This window comes from Cucurbita moschata, unplaced genomic scaffold (assembly GCF_002738365.1).
Source record: "Cucurbita moschata cultivar Rifu unplaced genomic scaffold, Cmos_1.0 Cmo_Scf00011, whole genome shotgun sequence".
Taxonomy (NCBI): domain Eukaryota; kingdom Viridiplantae; phylum Streptophyta; class Magnoliopsida; order Cucurbitales; family Cucurbitaceae; genus Cucurbita; species Cucurbita moschata.
The window spans coordinates 642695-662039 of record NW_019268527.1 but is presented as its reverse complement, the minus strand read 5'-3'; the positions used below and the strand labels follow the sequence as shown (position 1 = coordinate 662039).

Below are 19345 nucleotides of genomic sequence, written 5' to 3'. Positions count from 1 at the left end.
TTACTCATACAATGGTTGGGCTTAACCCTATTGGGCCAGTGATAATATTTTAACATATTTAACTCTGGAGCTGAAACTCACGTTATAATTACGACTGATATTTTAACATGTCAAAACTCTGGAGCTGCATGATATTTTAACATATTAAACTCACATTGGAATTACGACTTTTAAGGTTATGGCATACGAACATTAGAAGCAAATGAATAACGTGACAAACCCGAAAGTCAACTCCTCTAGTCCACCCAAGGTGCCCTTTATTATTATTATTATTAGTAGTAGTATTAATTAACACCAATTTGCACGTCTCCACTCTTTGTTCTTTAATTCAAGGCTCCTCTTCCCAATACACCTAATCGGACTTGAGATCAATGGACGAACACGGCGGCGGCGGAGGGTTACGAAGAGTGGTGGTGGTTGGCGGCGGCATAGCCGGCTCTCTGCTAGCCAAATCCCTCCAGTTCTTCGCTAATGTCACTCTAATTGATCCGTGAGTAAAAGTTATCATTATTATTATTATTATAATATTTAAGTAAATCGAAGTTTTAAATTGATCGTGAAACCGATTTGGCGATCAGAAAGGAGTATTTGGAGATTCCGTACGGCAGCTTGAGATCAACGGTGGAGCCTTCTTTTGCAGAGCGATCATTGATTAAACATTCCGAGTATTTCAGCAATGGCCGATTAATTACTTCCCCTGCTGTGGATATAACTGAATCCCAAGTGTTGGTTGCCGATGGACGACATGTCGATTTTGACTTTCTCGTTGTCGCCACTGGCCACGATCATCCCCTTCCGACAACCAGGGCTCTCCGTCTTCAACACTACAGAGAAGGTAAATTCATCTCTTTTTTCTTTTTTCAATTTTCACTTTTTGGATTAAAAAATATTTTACATGAGGGTAAAAATCAAAAGTATATTTTTTTTATTTTTTATTTTTTATTTTTGGTTTAGACTTTATGGTTAATTAATATTTTAAATAATAATACATATCACAATGGCTGCTAATATTGTCTTATATGTTTTTTTATTAATTTATTTTTATAGTCAGACAAGAAATGTATTTATCTATTTAATTAATTAATTAACTAATGGTCAACATCAATTCATGCATACCACTAGGAAATAAACAAATATAATATATATATATATATATATATATATATATATTATATTACGTTAAAAATTAAAAGAATTAACAATTAAATTTCTATTTTCATTTCCATTTATTTTTATTGGGTATAATTGTGGTTGAAAAATCTTATAAACAGGAGATTTTGTAAGATTAAGTAAGGGACGTACCCTGCCAATTTGGACTATTCAGTTCGTGTAATATGTTTAATAGATAAATATGATTTTGTTATTGCTACAGAAAATGAAAGGATTAGAGAAGCCAATTCCATACTAGTAATCGGAGGTGGACCGAGTGGTGTCGAACTCGCCGGAGAGATTGCCACGGACTTTCGGGACAAGGCGATCACCCTGATCCACGATGGACCAAGATTGTTGGAATTCATGGGACCAAAGGCCTCAGACAAGGCTCTAAAATGGCTCATCTCCAGAAGGGTGGCTGTAAAATTGGATCAAAAAATTGATCTAAACAACATATCAGAGGGAACCAAAACCTTTCGAAGTTCAAAGGGCGAGACCATCAGGGCGGACTGCCATTTTGTATGCACAGGACAACCGGTTGGGTCGGCTTGGCTTCACAAAACAACGTTGAAAACCAATTTGGATAGGCATGGAAGGTTGATGGTCGACGGAAATCTCCGAGTTAAAGGTCGAAATAACGTCTTTGCCATCGGAGACATCACCGACATTCGAGTAAGATTTTATATCTATATAATAAAAATATTTGCTAAAATCACCCCACCTAAATGTGGTAAAAGTTCTCGATTTAATTGTCAAATAAATTACAAACTAAATGAAAATAAAAATAAATAGAAAGAAGATATTTGTATATAATAAAAGGAATAATAGGATACTTATTGTGTGAGATCATAGGTTGGTTGAGGAGACCAAACATATACTTATGGTGTGAGATCACAGGTCGGTTGAAGAGGAGAACGAAACACCCTTTACAAGGGTGTGGAACCTCTTCCTAGTAGACTCGTTTTAAAAATATTGACAGTAAACCCGAAAGGGAAAGCCCAAAGAGAATAACATCTACTAGCGGTGGGGTTGGACCATTACAAATGGTATCAGAGCTAGACACCAGGCAATGTGCTAGCGAGGAGGCTGTTTCTCGAAGGGGTAGATACGAGACGGTGTGCCAGTAAGGATGCTGGGTGTCACGGTCCTACTTTTTCAACAGCACGGTGTCATGATCTTGACATGCTCACGGCCAGCGTTAAAGGGGAATTAAGGTCCATATATATTTTTCGCCCCGACTTTGTGGCTTTATCAGACCTTAGGCGAGGTTTGTCTTCGCCAATCGAACATTGCTTGTGTGAAATCCAAGCTTGTTTGACCACACACGTGGCCTGCGCGTGCATGTTCAATCGTCTACTACACAACTAACTTGCCTCTACACTATGCCAAGTCATTCAACTCGACCTTGCCTCTGCTCGGGGCCAAGGTCTCTTAATGCAACATCGAGTCTCATCTTGTCACAACTTGAGGATCACAACCTACCCTCTTCATAATTAGGTAGTGACATTCTCCCCCATTAAAACTAGTCATCGAGGCACAACCATTGTAATGTTGTAATACTGGCTCTCGAAGGGGTGGATTTGGTGGAGTCTTACATCGATTAGAGAAATGAACGAGTGACAGCGAGAACACTGGATCCTGAAAGGGGTGGATTGTGAGATCCCGATTGGGGAGGAGAACAAAACACCGTTTATAAGGGTGTGAAACCTCCCCATATTTACCGTAAACCTTAAGGAAGGCTAAATATCATACGTAAAGTCGTAAAGAATGGTTGTTGGGAATGCAGGAAAGTAAGCAAGGGGAATCCGCGAAGAGACAAGCAAGGGTAGCTGCGAAGAACATGAAGATGATAATGGTTGGAAAAGAGAGTAAGATGGAGATTTACAGGCCTCCATCTTCCACCACCGCCATAGTTTCGCTGGGGAGGAAACAGGCAGTGGCCCAGTTTTCTTTTACTACCATCGCCGGAACTTTGCCTGGCTTCATCAAATCCAGAGATCTTTTTGTGGGTAAGGCAAGGAAGCATTTAGGCCTACACCCAACTTTTGTGGATTCATTCTAAATTTTACTCCATTTTATGCAACTTCTTTCTTTCATTTTTTTTTCGTGTTCAACCCTGCGAGGATCAGATTTTATCATTTTTTTTAAGCTTTTTTTTGTTCTTTTTTCATGGAATTTTTTATTGGGTGGTTGCATTTTTGTGTGTAATATAAATGTTGAGGATTATTGGGAGTGAGTCCAAATTAAGGGAAGGTCAAGTTTATAAGTGGAATACTATCTCCATCGCTATGAAGTCTTTTGAGAGCCTAAAGTAACGCCGTGAGAGCTTATGTTTAAACGTGACAATATTATACCTTTGTGGATAGTGGTGATTTGGTTTTTTCTTTTGTCTTCCTTAAAAGAAAAAAATTTAAACATTAAAAAATACCTTTATTATTAGTATTGGGTTTAAAAAATTGTAAATGTCTCCTAAGTTCATTCTCATTACCCCACTTTGACCTCTTATATCTTACTTGTTTTTAAATCAAATGAATTAGAATTAGTCGGATTGACGATAAGTTCATTCTTGGGTACCCACTTTGACCTCTCATGCTCGTTTTCAATAATAAAGCACTGCAACTTTGATCTATTTTATCTATTCCTATCTCTTTCCCCAACAAATTGGGTATCAGAGCCAAGTTCTTGTAACACAAGGGTGAGTGATTATTTTCTTTCACAAAACAAAAATGGCAGTAGCTAGTTTTTCTTGTTCTGCACCGCTGTTACCAATCTTTAATGGTGAGAAATATGAGTGGTGGAGCATCAAGATGAATACCTTGCTCAGATCGTAGGAGCTATGGGACTTGGTGGAGCACGGATTTGTTGATGTATTAGAACCCACAATAGAAGAAAAGGAGAGACTAAGAGAAACCAAGAAAAACGATGCCAAGGCTCTATTCATTATTCAGCAAGCATTTCATGAGACTATTTTTTCACGAATTACAAAGCAAGCATGGTCAATTATACAGAAGGAGTTTCTAGGAGATTCAAAGTCATAACAGTGAAATTGCAATCTCTAAGACGTGATTTTGAAACTCTGTTCATGACAAATGACGAATAAATTGCTGATTTTTTGTCGAGAATAATGGCAATAGTCAGTCAGATGCGTACCTATGGAGAGAAAATTTCAGACGAAACAATTGTTGCAAAGGTGTTGAGAAACTTAACTCCAAAGTTTGACCATGTAGTGGCTGCCATAGAAGAAGCTAAGGATCTATCCATACTCTCCGTTGATGAACTGATGGGCTCGCTTTAGGCTCATGAGGCAAGAATCAATAGGTCATCAGAAAGGAATGAAGAAAAGGCACTACAAGTAAAGGAGACAGCCAACAATGAAGGCAACGAAAAAGAAGATATTCATTAAGCAAGTAGAAGTCGTGGAAGAAGAGGATTTCGCAGTTTCCATGGTGGTCGCGTTAACAGGGGTAGATGGAGAAATGATGGACAGAGACAATTCAATGAACAAAGGAATGCCATACAATGTTACCATTGCAGAAGGTATGGGCACACAAAAGCTGATTGTTGGTATAAAGATCAACGAATGAATTTTGCAGCAGAGAATGAAGAAGAATAAGAAAAGCTTTTTATGGCGTGTATGGATACTAATCTGAAAAAGGTGACTTATGGTTTGTTGATAGCGGATGCTCGAACCATATGACAGACACCAAATCCTTATTAAAAGAGCTTGATGAGACGCAAAAAAATTAAGGTGCAACTTGGAAATAAAAAAGAGATGTAAGTTGAAGGAAAATGTACAGTGAAAGTCGGAATTGGTAAGATAAAACAATTAGATAATGTTCAATTTGTACCTGATTTAGGATAAAATTTAGACGGGTAAGATAAAACAATTAGATAATGTTCAATTTATACCTGATTTAGGGTACAATTTATTGAGTGTTGGATAATTGATGACTAGAGGACATTCCGTTCTATTTGATGACAACACATGTGTCATTATACATAATAAATCAGGATATAAAGTTCAAATTGCCATGACTTCAAATAAGATGGTAACGATTCAAGTTTCTAGAATAAAATAAAATCAAATAAAAATAAATAAATAATTAAAGGTAATCTCCCCGAAATCGAGGGATTTCTTGCTAGACTTTTATTGTCTAATAGAAACATTCTTATTTCTCTAACTTTCCTTATCCTAAAACCTAGAATGCTTTACTGGGAAATGTCTTGAGATTATTTTTATATTCCTTCTGCCCAACCTTTTAGGTCCCTTGAAAACGATTTTCTCTCCAAACTTTCCTCCGGAACATTGGGGTTGCTCTTCGGAGGAAGAATTGAGTAGAAGTAAGCTATTGATGTCGGGATCATTGTGTCAAAGAAGGTTGACTGTCGGAAATCGGTGTTGAGGACGTTGTGGGATCGTCGGCACGTCGTTACAATCGGGGAGGCGGAAACTAGGGTTTCGTCGCTTGTCGGGTAAGGAAGGCAAGGTTTTTGGAATCGAGTCGAGTCGCAGATGCACACCCAACAGCTCCGGCAGCTTCGCACGCGTACATAGTGCGGCTCGGCTCGTATGTGTACGAAATCGGCTCGGTTCCGTCAATTTCCACAGCTCGACTTGGCGGCTTAATTGGTCAGCTTGACAGCTCGTCTTATTGGCTGAATATCACTATAATATATCGATTCTAAGGTTTTGGCCCTTTCGAAGCCGTTTCTGCCCTTAGTTTTACCATCTGAGGTCAGTTTGGTTTCTAACCGTTAAAGACATTAGGTCGGGTGTTTATTTTGATAAATAGCATGAGATTTAGCTAGGGTATGTTATGAAAGGTTCCTAAGTTTTTATGTGGTTATTATAGGACGTATTTAACCGTTGAGATTAGCTTGTTGTGAGTGACTCCAACCAAGACCATCGAGGTAAGTGACCTTACTGTTGGAGTTAGTTTACTACATGTTGTATGATGGTGCTTGCCCTGTGGCTCCTGCATGCACCATGTTTTATTATGTGATATGACTATATAATGTATGAATTATGTGACTGTTTATGTTATGAAACATAATGGGTTATGTTGACTGTTGACTATTGACTGTTTATGTTATGTGTAGTTATAAATGAGATGTTAGAAATATATGCCATGAAAATGTTGATCGATGCCATGGATACACATAGTATTATCGAGTCATGTCATGAGATGTTTATACAACTGGAATGTACTTTCATGATATGTAATATGTCATGTGATGTAACTCATATGAGATGCCATATATTGTAAGAAACGTATATGCGATGTTAGCACTGCTTATGTAATGTCATGTTAGATATGTTAAGGGAACTCATGCATATATGTATGTCACATGCATCGAGATGCTTCCCCTTTATGTTACGGAAGAATGAAATATGATATTTATGCTCGCCATGATATCATGCGGGCCCTTTTCTGTTCTGTGGTGTCTGGCGACGTGTAATACGTTGTGCTCGACCAAGTCAGGCCCAGGGGGTACGTATATGAGTCCGCTTGGTGGGTTCATGTACGCATACATGGGCCATGTGTGAAGGAGTACCACACATCCAACCCTACCCGGAATAGAAAAGTGCCCAAGGCCATGTAAAGTTTATGAAAAGTTAGGTCCCGCTCATATGTTGCATGTGTTTGCATTCCTAACCCCAACAATGGGGTGATGTACTGAGTATTTCATAAAATACTCAAGCCACATGGTACCTACATTTTTCAGGTAAAGGCAAGGCGCCAATGTACGGTTGAGGGCGGAGCTGAAGACACCATGGAAGTTGGAGATGAGATATTTTTAGGAGTTTACTTTTATTTGATTGTTTTAAGTTATAGCATTGAGTATTATTTTATTTGGATTTATTTTGAATTCAGTTATTGAAGGTTTATTTTCGAAGATAGGTTTGTTTTGGATTTATGAATCTTTATGAAAGACTCTGTTGTGTTTCTTTTCCAAGGTTATTTATGATGAGCTTCCACGTAACGAATTATGCATGCATGTGTGACATCACTAATTAGGTTTAGAAAATTAGGGGCGTGACAAGATGTTTCCACTGGATGTTTCTAATATGGAGGATTTTGCTCTTACCGCTAGCACAAAAGATGACTCGACATTATGACATCTTAGATATGGACATCTTCATATAAAGGGCCTGAAAATACTTAGGGATAAAGGTATGGTTTTCGGATTACCAAGAATTGATTCAACTAACTTATGTGAAGGATGCATTTATGGCAAGCAGACTAGGAAGTTCTTTCCCGTTGGAAAAGCTAAAAGAGCTCTACATTGTCTAGAACTAATTCATGCTGGGCCAATGCAAATGAAGTCCTTGGGTGGGAGTATATACTTTTTACTATTCATTGATGACTATAGTCGCATGAGCTAGGTTTACTTCCTACAACATAAGTCAGAAACTTTTCAGAAGTTCCAGACTTTTTAAGCTATGGTGGAGAATCAAAGTGGCTGTCACATTAAAGTTCTTCGCACAGACAGAGGTGGTGAGTTCATATATAAAAGAGTTCAATCTGTTTTGCGAAGAAGAGGGCATCCAAGAGGAGTTAACAGCTCTCTACACTCTAGAACAAAATGGAATCGCTGAACGAAAAAATCAAACTATTGTGGAGATGACAAGGAGTATGTTACAAGCAAGGAGACTTCCAAACCAATTTTGGGCAGAAGCTGTAGCAACATCTGTTTATCTATTAAATCTCTCACCAACAAAGGCTGTTATGAATCGAACTCCTTATGAAGCATGACATGGAAGGAAACCATCTGTAAGTCATTTACGAATCTTTGGTTGTGTTGCTTATGCTTTGAAACATTCTCAAACTCGTCAAAAGCTTGATGAAAAATCTGAAAAATGCATTTTCATTGGCTATTGTACTCAATCAAAGGCATATAAATTATACAACCCCCTTAGTGAAAAGATTTTAGTTAGAAGGGATGTAATATTTAATGAAAACGTGAGTTGGTATTGGAGTAAAGAATAGGAGCAGCAAAAGATTACAGTTGAAGTTTCTCCAAATGAAGAGACAAGGGTCAACTTCAGCATCTCCTAATGCCTCAACTGCAACAGAAAATGTGTCAAATTCATCATCTTCAACATCACTAAACAACAATTCTTCTCTTGAAGAACTTTCGATGAGACACCTCTAAGGAAGTATAAATCTTTATCTGACATATATGCATCATGTCAATTTGCTCTTATTGTCTCAGACCCTATGAATTATGGAGAAGCAACTGAAAAAGAAGAGTGGAAGAAAGCCATGGCAGTAGAGATGCAGTCCATTGAGAAAAATGGAACATGAGAAATGGTTGACCTACCAAACGAAAAGTTTTATGGAGATCAACAAGAAGAGATCTATATAATACAGCTAGAGGGATTCATAAAGGAAGACAAAGAAACAAAGGTATACAAGCTGAGACAAACATTGTACAGGTTAAAGCAGACATACTTACGAAGGCTTTGTCAAAAGGAAAGCTCTACTTGGCATCGACAACTTTGAATCAAGGGGGAGTGTTGAGATATGATTCAAAGTATTCAAAATGAAGATACGATTTAAAGTAGTTGAGATATGATTCAAATTTGAATTAAGGGCGAGTGTTAAGATATGATTCAAAGTTTTAAAAAAATGAAGATATGATTTAAAGTAGTTGAGATATGATTCAAAGTATTCAAACTACCAAGATTTCAGGAGAATGTCAGTAGATTGAATTTATCTAGATTTCCATAATTTACTATTTCTGGTCTAGTGTATAAGTTAATAAATACTGGAATTGTGTAACTTGAGAAAACAATAATAAAGCACTGCAACTTTGATCTATTTGATCTATTCCTATCTCTTTCGATATCTCTTTCCCTAACAAGTTAAGGTTTTTGCTCGTCTTCTGCCTCTTGAAGTAGACGATAATGACATGACAACTTCAAATCTTGCCACGTCATCCCCTTGAGGTTTTCTTGAACCTTGAGTAATAATTGGATCATTTCACCTATTTTTATATTGGTTCTTACAATAAGTTTTGATGTTCCATAAAATAAACTCAATTTGGAAATTTCTTTGGAAAGGTAGCTAAAAGTGATCTCGAACACGACCAAATAGGTAAACCACTATATGGACTGACCTTTGCTCATAGATTAGATTGGTTTACCTAATTTTTTATCAATTCTTAAAAAAATGTTTATTATCTAGAAATTAAACACAAAGTTTCCACTTACTCAAGAAGTTTGAAGGAATTCCAACCTCAGAAAGGCCGTGAACCGAGCACTCAAACACACCCAAATGAGTAAGTAACTATTTGCAGCAAGTTTCAAGAAAAGTTTATAGGAGTCAATTAGGACCTTGGCAACCGACTAGTAATCATGTTTAGAAGCCTAATTAACCAAGTTTTATGAAAAATAAGTCTCGAAAACCTAAAAATTTATGGTTTAGCATGATATTCAGTTTTATAATATTTACTTGGAAATTTGAGTGCTCACAAGTACTTAAACATGCTTTATTTGATTTATTATTTTTTATTTGAGTATGTTGAGTATGATTTATGTCTATGTATAATTTTAGATACATGTTTGAGAGCTTGAAAACTCGTACACGTCCAACTAGTATTTGTACGATTGTTATGTGACCTACAGTGCTTACCATGACTATGTTAGATCATGAACTATTGTTTTACGATAATTTGGTCCTAGGACCTAGCTATTGGGTCACACAAACTTTTTGGATTGACCAGATATCTTGTAGGAACATTTAGGTCATAACCCATACTTATAAACGAACCAACAAGGTTTAGGGTCTACTTGTTGGTACACAGGAAATAGTCGTCACCCGCAAGGAACCATAAAAGTATAGAATGTACATTACTGAGGTAGCCTTGGTTAAGCCGAGTGGGTAGCCATAACCTTATACTTTCCAAACCAAGGAAGGTATATGAACAGGTAATTTATTGTTCTAGCTTGAAAAGTAACAAACATATAGTTATGGTTCCTAAACAAGTAATCCACTGTTCTAACTTGAAAATGGCAACGAACAAGTAGTTATTGTTCCTAGACAGGTAGTTTACTGTTCTAATCTGAGGAGGTGTAAGAATACGAAGTTTATTGATTTAGCCTGAGAAGGCAAAGTGATGTTGTTCGACATCCCTAGAAATAATCTTCCGAATATAACTCGGTAGGTAGTCACGTTGAAGTATGAATAATATTATAAGAGCAAAGGGGCTCATTCATACTTAAGAAAGTACTCTAAGGCCTTTCCATGGGCCACAATGACCCAAGGTGCAATTAGGACAAGGTTCACGACGGACCTAGGTATGAACTCCGAAAAATGCAGAGTCAACGTGCCTAAAACCATCCAGATATGAACCCCGAAGGTGATAAAGTACTCCTTAGAGAAGGTATGTGTATGGTTTAGGTATCTAAGAACCTGAAAAAGGGTAGCATAGACCTCGAGCACAATTTTGGCTAACTATAGGGATTGTTTGAATATATATGTTCAAAATATGAGTATGGAAATAAGTCAGATGAGAGCTTACAAGTAGGTTACTGACGGAGTATTTTAATAATCACTCATACCTTCATTTTCAAGTAACCAGTAGATCACACTGTTGGATCGGTATGGCAACCCTAGAGGGGGGTGAATAGGGTTTTATCGATAAAAGTGTTTAAACTTGATTAATTTTTCTAATAATGAAACTTTTTACATATAAGTAGAAGATGATAATTATTAAAACAAAATAATTCAAGTCAAAACAATAATCAAGTAGAACATGCAATAAATCATAATAATAATCTTAAAATTAAATAGGAAAGAGTTAGAGAAAATGACACCGTAGTTTTATAGTGGTTCGGTCAAATTCGACCTACTCCACTCCCCAAGCGCCTCTTGGGAATTTGAATAAAGAACTTTTCCGACTCTTTCCACGGATCAGAGCCAAACCGGTACACCGCTCTTTTTACGAGTTCAAGAGCAAACTCAATCCTTTCCACGGTGCAGGATCAAACCGATACAAGTATTTGAGTTTGATAATATCACACCACAACTCTCTCAAAGAGTAGATTTACAATTTGGGATACTCACAACTATTTCCTCACATTATAATAATAATCCCTCTCAAGAATAAGATGAAAGAAAAATAAACTTGTAAGCTTGGAGAGAGCAACAAACAATGGAGACTTTGAACAAATGAGGATTGGAGAATGTATGTAAGTTGTGTGTTTTAAAATGTGGGGAAGATGAGTTTATATAGAGGAGAAAAGTGGCAAAATGTAGGATTGAATATTGACCATTGGATTGTGTTAGGAATAATGGAAGGTGGAGATTAAAAGTAAATAAATAAGAAAATTTTCTAAATTCATTTATTTCAAAATTTTAATATAATAGTAATATAATATAATAATAATAAAAAGTTATGTGAGTAACGGTCAAATAAAATTCAAAATTTATTATAAATATAATAATATAATAATAATAAAAATGATGTGAGTAATTACCAAAATTTTAAAATATAATAATATAATAATATAATATAGTAATAATAAAATTCGATGTGAGTAACGGTTATATTCAAATTTATATTTTGTAAAAATAATTTTATTTAGAAATATAATAATAAGAAAAACTCCACGATTTGTTACTCTTCCAATATTATAAATGTCATACTTTGATATATTTTGATTTTGTTGCCACATCATCACGTCGGGTATGTTGTCTCGACTCTAATTTCTTCGTTTTAGCTCTGATTTGAGTAATTGAAAAAGTTGTTGTAATCGTTATTCCCGACCTTATACTGTGGACAGTTCAAAAAACTGAAAATAGTTTATAATTAAAAGTAGGTTTGTTATCATCAAAACATCAATAATTAATTCATTGAAATTAATTAATGTGAGATCAAGGGCCAATAAGCCAACACACACTGCCTATGGTGAAGGACGTGTCGAGCCATGTGGCTGTAGAGGGACCGTCGACTTGAGTCTTATGTTTACTTGTATATTTCTTTTGAAAACCCCTTTCTTTATATATAAATTGCACATATAAATATTTAATTTATTTTGTTTTTAATGTAATTTGCTTAGTGTGATTCGCTATGCTTTGTTTTGAACTCAGAAAAATTTTATCGAGATTCTATGTTCGTGTCTACTTTATGGAAATTTTTTTCTACCTCCACCGAAATCTTATTGAATTTGATGAAAAATATAAATTAAAAACTTGAAAATCTCACCTCTCATTCTTCTCTGATTTTGGATGGTTTTGGACCATTCAAGAGTCCAGACTTAATATCCTTGATCTTGTGAGCAATTTTCATGAAGGGATCGTTGCTTGAAAACCACTCCTCACGACCAACACCCACGATAGTTTCCCTTGTTCCAAATTGCCTTTTCTTTCTATTAGTGAAAGTGGGATTGATTGAATGATTGATGAGATGATTGGATGATTGATGAGATGATTGAATTATGAAGAGCAAGAATGCTCTATATATATATACAGAGAATACAAAAAGATATTTAGAAAATTTACCTAAGAATCTGGAGAAAATCTGGTAACAAACTAGTAAACAAATAAAAACAAAATCTAATCAAATCAAAACTAAATCAAATCGAACTAAATCTAACTCCTAACTCTTTACGGAGATTTAGTTAGATACTAACTGACAGCAGTCTAAACAAATACGTGATCTTTAACACTCCTCCTTGTTTAGATGCTGTGAACTCCTAGCTTTTTTCTGAACACCCATCTTGCTCCAATTATCTTTCTGTTTAGAGGTCAATCAACCAACTCCCAGATTTTGTTTTTCTCGATCATCGAAAGCTCCTCCTCTGACAGGTGCATCATCAACCAAAGCATCTTGTCGTTCATCTTCAGAATCTTTTTGTCGTTCATCTTCAGACTCTTCTAACATGCTACCAAAGGTTAAATTGTTTGGTGCATTAGAAATCTGATTCACCTTCGTCAGTTCTTCCCAATTTCATTGTTTATTTTCAGCAAAATGAACATCTCGGCTCACAATAACACGACTAGTATGGGGTTGAAAAACTCTGTAAGCTTTGGATATAGTGTTATACCCAACAAAGATGCCAACTTCTGACTTTTTGTCAAGCTTATCACGCTTGACCTGTGGAATGTACGTGAGCAAAGACACTCAAATACTCTAACGAACTTTAAAGAAGGTTTGTAACTATACCAAACTTCAAATGGTGTCAGGTCCTTCACAGCTTTTGTTGGAATTCGATTTTGCAAGCACACAACAGTGTTTGCTGCTTTTCCCCAAAAACGTTTTGGAAGATCCTTCTCATGAAGCATGCATCTTGTCATCTCCATAATGAATCTATTCCTCCTTTCACTGACATCATTCTGTTGAGGAGTGTATGATGCTGTCAATTGATGTTCAATTCCAGCCTCTTCACAAAACCTGTTAAAAGTTTCTAAAGTGTACTCCTTGCTATTATCTGATCTGATAGTCTGAATCAAGCATGCACCTTCATTCTCAACTTTGGCTTTGAATTTCCAAAATACACCCGCAACTTCTGACTTTTTCTTCCGCAAGAATATCCAACACATTCTTGTTAGTTCATTAATAAAAGCAATGTAATAAAGATTACCATTTAATGATGGTGTTCGCTGAGGACCACAAAGATCAGTATGAACCAATTGCAGTTTTTTCGAGGCTCTCCATGCCTGTTTAGGAAAGGGTTGCCTATGTTGCTTCCCAAGATTACAAGCACGGTAAGGAGGCATGTCATCATCAATGTTAGTGAGTCCTTCTACCAGCTTCTTTGACTGCATCTGAAGCAAACCTCGATGATGGATGTGTCCAAGTCTTTTGTGCCAAATCTCAGTGGCACTAATTCTGGATATAAAAGCCGTCGGATTTAGAGCAAAGCCTTTTGCTTTCATTTTGACATTGAACAAGTCTTTGCCACTAGCATCTTTGATCAAGCACTGCTTATTCTCAAACAATACTTTATAGCCTTTATCAAGTAACTGACTAACACTTAAGAGATTTGGATCAATTTTAGGTACAAATAAAACATCTGGAATAAATTTTGTACCTTCATAACTTGTTATAGTTACTGTGCCTTTTCCCTTGACTTCCAAGTGTTCACCGTTGCCAATCCTCACTCTCTTATCTTCGGTGTCTCTTAATTCCTCAAAAGACTCCTTGTCATATGTCATGTGATTTGTGCACCCACTGTCAATCAACCAGCTCTCGCTTGATTCTTTGCCCGAGGAAGAAGTGACCATAAACAATTGATCTTCTTCTTCTTGATCAACTACCTGTGCATCTACTTCTTTCACCTGATCTTTGGCTTTGTAGATCATAGCTTCATGTCCAAGTTGATTGTATTTGGAGCAAAAGGTGTCAGGTCTTCTCCAACACTTGTATGGTGGATGACCTTTCTTCTCACAATGGCGGCAAGGTGGATAGGATTTTTTGAAACCTCCTCCTTTTGTCTTCTGATAATTGGCAAATGAATCTCCATACGTTAATTGATTTTTGAAATTTTTGTTGTTTTTATACCTGCTGCTGTCTTGATGCTTAACAAGTAAGGCACTTCAATCACCCCTTCTTGCCTCATAGACCTCCTTTACTCTTGTGCTTGTAAAGCATTCAAGAGCTCTGTAAGAGAAATCTTTGACAAGTCTTTGGTGTTCTCCAGAGTAGTAATGGTGGCTTCAAACTTCTCTGGAACAGTGACTAGCAGCTTTTCAACGATCCTGGAATCATTTAATACAGAACCAAGCAATCTCACCTTGTTGGCGATGTTGAGAAGTCTGTCAGAGTACTCTTTCACCGATTCAGACTCCTTCATCTTTTGCAACTCGAAATCCCTAATTAAATTTAGGGCTTTCATTCCACAAATCCTCTCATCTCCTTCATATTCGGCCTTGAGATAATCCCAGATTTCCTTTGCTGTTTTGAGGGACATTATTCGCATGAAGATCATTTGAGATACAGCGGCAAATAGGCAAGCTTTCGCCTTTGATTTCCTTGTCTTCTTTTCCTTCTGTACTTTGATTTGTGCTACAGTAGGATTTGCTAGAAGCGGAGGGACCTCGTAATCCTCTTCTATTGCTTCCCAAAGATCCAAGGCCTCCAAATAAGTCTCCATACGAACTGCCCACATTTGATAATTGTCTCCATCGAAAACTAGTGGTGCAATAGCGGAAAAACTGGATTCTCCTCCCATTTTGATCTCACAGATCCCTTAAGAAGATAGCTCTGATACCAATTGTTAGTGAAAGAGGGATTGATTGAATGATTGATGAGATGATTGAATTATGAAGAGCAAGAATGCTCTATATATAGAGAGAGAGAATACAAAAAGATATTTAGAAAATCTACCTAAGAATCTCACTACAAGAAATAATAGATACGATAGCATACGAAAAATGCTATCGTAGACTTTTTATAGCGTTTTTCGTACGTCGTGACAGTCCATGTTATTAAAAGTCAAAGACTTTTTATAGCGTCTTTTTATAGCTATAATAGACGCTATAATAGAGTATAAAATTATAGTTGATATACATTGTTATAAAAACTTTTCATAGCGTTTTATTAAAGTTATAATATGTTAAATATAGCTAAAATATTATGCTATCTTTAACTCATTATAGCATTTTTTTAATGCTATAATATAGTATTTACAGCTTTAATCTTATGCTATAAGAACGTTATTTGATCATTTAATTATTTAAATATCATTTCATTAATTATATTTTGATAAAAAAATTATTTCTAAATATTCCTTTTTAGCTAAATCCACACCTCAATTACTTCATTTCACATTAAATACTATAATTTTCATTCACAATTGAAACTTCATCATCTATTTGCATTATAAAATGAGTATTCAATAATTTCATAGTATAAAAAAATTGTTCAAACAATACAAAATAAATTATTCTCCATTATTTACATTGATGTTTGATTATCTCGAACCGCAATCATGTCATGCCTTTGTATTGCAAGTCTGGTAAGTATTGTACCTTTATATGTGTAGGTCAAGGGATCCTTGTGGTATTCTCATACTTTATAATTTCTTTGTTGTCTCCTTTGCTACGATATTCAACAAGACTATAAGTAAAAATAACATAAGCAAAAATCAAAAGTAGGTATGTCAGCACGATACCTAATATAGGAGTCTTCACATTTCTCGTGCAGTTTTTGGTACTGAGAAGTTTCTCCATGTCAACAACCAAAGTTACCATACTGAGAAGTTTCTCCATGTCAACAACCAAAGTTACCATCTACTGAGGAGCATGAAACTTTGATGCAGTAGAGGGATTGATTATATATATATATATAGCAAATTTTCTAATTTGCCTTCTAGTTGATTCCAGATTCCCTTCCCCTCTAGTCACTTGCACATCTTTTTGACTTATCAAATGGCATGCATCACCTCATGTTTTCTCTGCGTCTCATAAAGCGGGTCCCATCATTATACCTCGGTCTATCTTGAACTCACTGTGGTTGTGGCTCCAGCCTTCTCTGTCTCTCTGGCGACCTTTAAACGATCTCTCCATTTACAAACAACTCAGTTGCACCCAACACAAACAGTGACATTAATACATCATAATAACTCAAATCATTTATCAACTGCTAACGAGCTGAAGTCAATGACACACGAGCACTCAAAGCTAGACATCTTAAACCAACCGAACTCAACCAAATGAATAGAGAGCGCTCTGCTAAAGGGAAAATAATAAATGTCATTTTCAATTAATCCTGCAATTTCATTCATTAAAACCATTAACGATCTTGCATTAAAACCATTAAAACCATCTCAAACTCACGGAGCATTAACTTCACCCAATTATAATTATAATGCTACTAATAAAGCTATTGTAATAATTTAACTGTAGAGAAAACTGCAAAGATAATAGAGAAAACTGCAATGATAAGACTAAACAGTATGAGCAAACTTGATGTTTCATCTCTACTAATCTGCATCTCCACAAAATATAAAAAGCAAAGAACAGTCAAAGAGACATTTACGGTAAGTCCAATAGATTGATCTTCAAGTATTAAAATATAAAAAGCAAACTTGGAGGAGCAATCTCTTTTACTATCATACTGTCAACCAATAGATTGATCTTCAAGTATTAAAATAGGATGTAAGATAACTATTTACATAATTTATCAAGGAAAACTCAACACGACAAAGATTAATCTCCAACTATTTGGCATAATTTATCAGCCTACTAATTTTTTGAAAATGAAGTTCTTCTCTTCCGCTCTTAAAAATCAAAATCCCAAAATTGAGGGAATAGGCTATGTTGTTATGCCCAAAATCCCCAATCATACATCATTTTTTATCCAAAGCAACATATAACACATCTAATTCTACACAGAAACCATAACTCCTCGTTTTTTTTGTGGGTAAATATATATATATATATATAAAGCTTACTGGGCAAGGGAGCAAGATACTTTAAATGAACCCTAATCGAAAACCGAGAATTGGGAGGAGCACAGGAAAAGGAGAGAGAATGGCAACAAGGTTTGTTGTAGCTGACATTGGTGAAGCGGTGTGGCAACCCAGGCCGGAACAAAACAAACCGATTAAAAAAAATTAAAATCGTGTTACCAGTTGTTCTCTCCAGTCGTTCTACCAGTTGGCAAATCAGAGAAAGAAACGACATCGATGGAACTGATTCATAGCAAATTTTCATCGACAAAAACAATAATGTTTCCCATATGAACATTTTGGATTGTAATGAACAAACACACGAACATTTAACTTTGGGTTCTAGATTCATGCTCCTCTGTCCATCAATATTTTAAAGAAATTTTTCTAAATCTCATCGGGTGTCCCCAACCGAAAGCCATGTCCTTTGGATTGCTGAGGCAAATAGGGTAGAGCTGATAAAAGCCATGTCCTTTGGATTGCTGAGGCAAATAGGGCAGAGATGATAAAAAACAGTAGAATGTTGGCCCCTCACTTGTGTTTAACACGCTGAAGAAAGCCATATACTTTGGATTGCTGAGGCAAATAGGGCAGAGCTGATAGATAAAAAAAACAGTAGAATGTTGGCCCTTCACTTGTGTTAAACAAGCTGAATAATTTTATTATATTATATTATTATTATTATTATTGTTATTATTATTTTGTTGGTAATCAACAGTTATAGCACAGATTCAAAAGTAAGAAAATAAGAAATAAGGGTGAAATTTAGTTAAAATATAGAAGTAGTTACTAAAAAGTTACTAATCGTTTTAGAGGTACCTCTCCTTGGAATATGTATTAATCATTTGAGCCATGCTCAGGTTAATGTTCGAGACAATGAAAGAAGTCAGAGAATCAAACCAACAAACTTGGTTTATGCATAACAAACATGATATCAATAAAATCACGACAATATCCCGTAACATAAAACATATGAAACAGGAAAAGTAGTAATTGTTGCACGAGGCCAACCAACAAGAACCCTCAATTAGAATTGAAGTCGAAATGCAATTAGTATTATTTTTCTCGTAGGAAAACAGTAATGATTCTCTATACGAAAATGTTCATTTTGTACTAAAACTAACATATAAATCACAGACGTACCAGATTGAAGGCTGTGCTATAGATGGTGAGGAAACTGAGCTGGTCGACTTTAGGCCTGAACACAGCAAGTTGAGCGACTTTGAATGCCAAAGCCAAACGCTTATCGCAAGGCGAAAACTAAATCTGATCTTGAAAGAAAGGTTTCTTCAACGAAAACGCTACGCCAAAAGTAAATCCGTCTGATCTCTGAATCTTCGCATCCAAACAAGGACTGTATACATCGTTCGTATCCATCCCTTCCGCAACTAAAATCAATGCCATCGTAACCAAAGCCTCGGTCACTATGGACCATCCCTTCCTCAACCAAAATCAGCGTCAACGCCATCGTAACCAAAGCCTCTGTCACTACGGTCCACATTGCAGCAATTCTAATTCACTTATTCTCTTCACCATCTACAACCCTAAGAAAACACATAAAAAAACTGAGAATCAACCGAACCTAGCTGATTGAAATCATCGGCGGTAGCAGGTCGGGTCCTTCCTTGCCCGTTTTTTTCTTTTATTTTTTCTTTTCTTTTATTTTATTTTATTTTTACTTTTAATAGCGTTGCACACAAAATGCTATTCTCAACGGCTATTAAAGTAGGTTTGTTGGGGTGTCTGTAGAAAATCTGGTAACAAACTAGTAAACAAATCAAAACAAAATCT

General features: G+C 36.0%; 2 protein-coding genes across 2 annotated transcripts; one reads left to right on the top strand and one right to left on the bottom strand.

Moving 5' to 3' along the window:
* The first annotated feature begins 335 nt into the window (after nucleotides 1–335).
* Nucleotides 336–3266, top strand: LOC111449831 (apoptosis-inducing factor 2-like). The gene is made up of 4 exons (XM_023089888.1): nucleotides 336–490; nucleotides 579–835; nucleotides 1373–1824; nucleotides 2939–3266. Exons 1-4 carry the CDS (start codon nucleotides 372–374, stop codon nucleotides 3212–3214), a joined length of 1104 nt encoding a protein of 367 aa, XP_022945656.1. The 5' UTR covers nucleotides 336–371; the 3' UTR covers nucleotides 3215–3266.
* An 11465-nt stretch (nucleotides 3267–14731) lies between these two features.
* Nucleotides 14732–15073, bottom strand: LOC111449866. Its single transcript, XM_023089958.1, has one exon. The coding sequence runs from the start codon at nucleotides 15071–15073 to the stop codon at nucleotides 14732–14734; it is 342 nt and encodes a 113-aa protein (XP_022945726.1).
* Between the last annotated feature and the right edge of the window lie 4272 nt (nucleotides 15074–19345).

Bases quoted from the DNA above. Each gene is read 5' to 3' on its own strand.
- LOC111449831 (XM_023089888.1), top strand. From the start codon at position 372: ATGGACGAACACGGCGGCGGCGGAGGGTTACGAAGAGTGGTGGTGGTT. The intron at 836-1,372 runs GTAAATTCATCT...TTATTGCTACAG, and splicing joins TCTTCAACACTACAGAGAAG to AAAATGAAAGGATTAGAGAA. The intron at 1,825-2,938 runs GTAAGATTTTAT...TTGGGAATGCAG, and splicing joins GAGACATCACCGACATTCGA to GAAAGTAAGCAAGGGGAATC.
- LOC111449866 (XM_023089958.1), bottom strand. From the start codon at position 15,073: ATGTCCCTCAAAACAGCAAAGGAAATCTGGGATTATCTCAAGGCCGAA.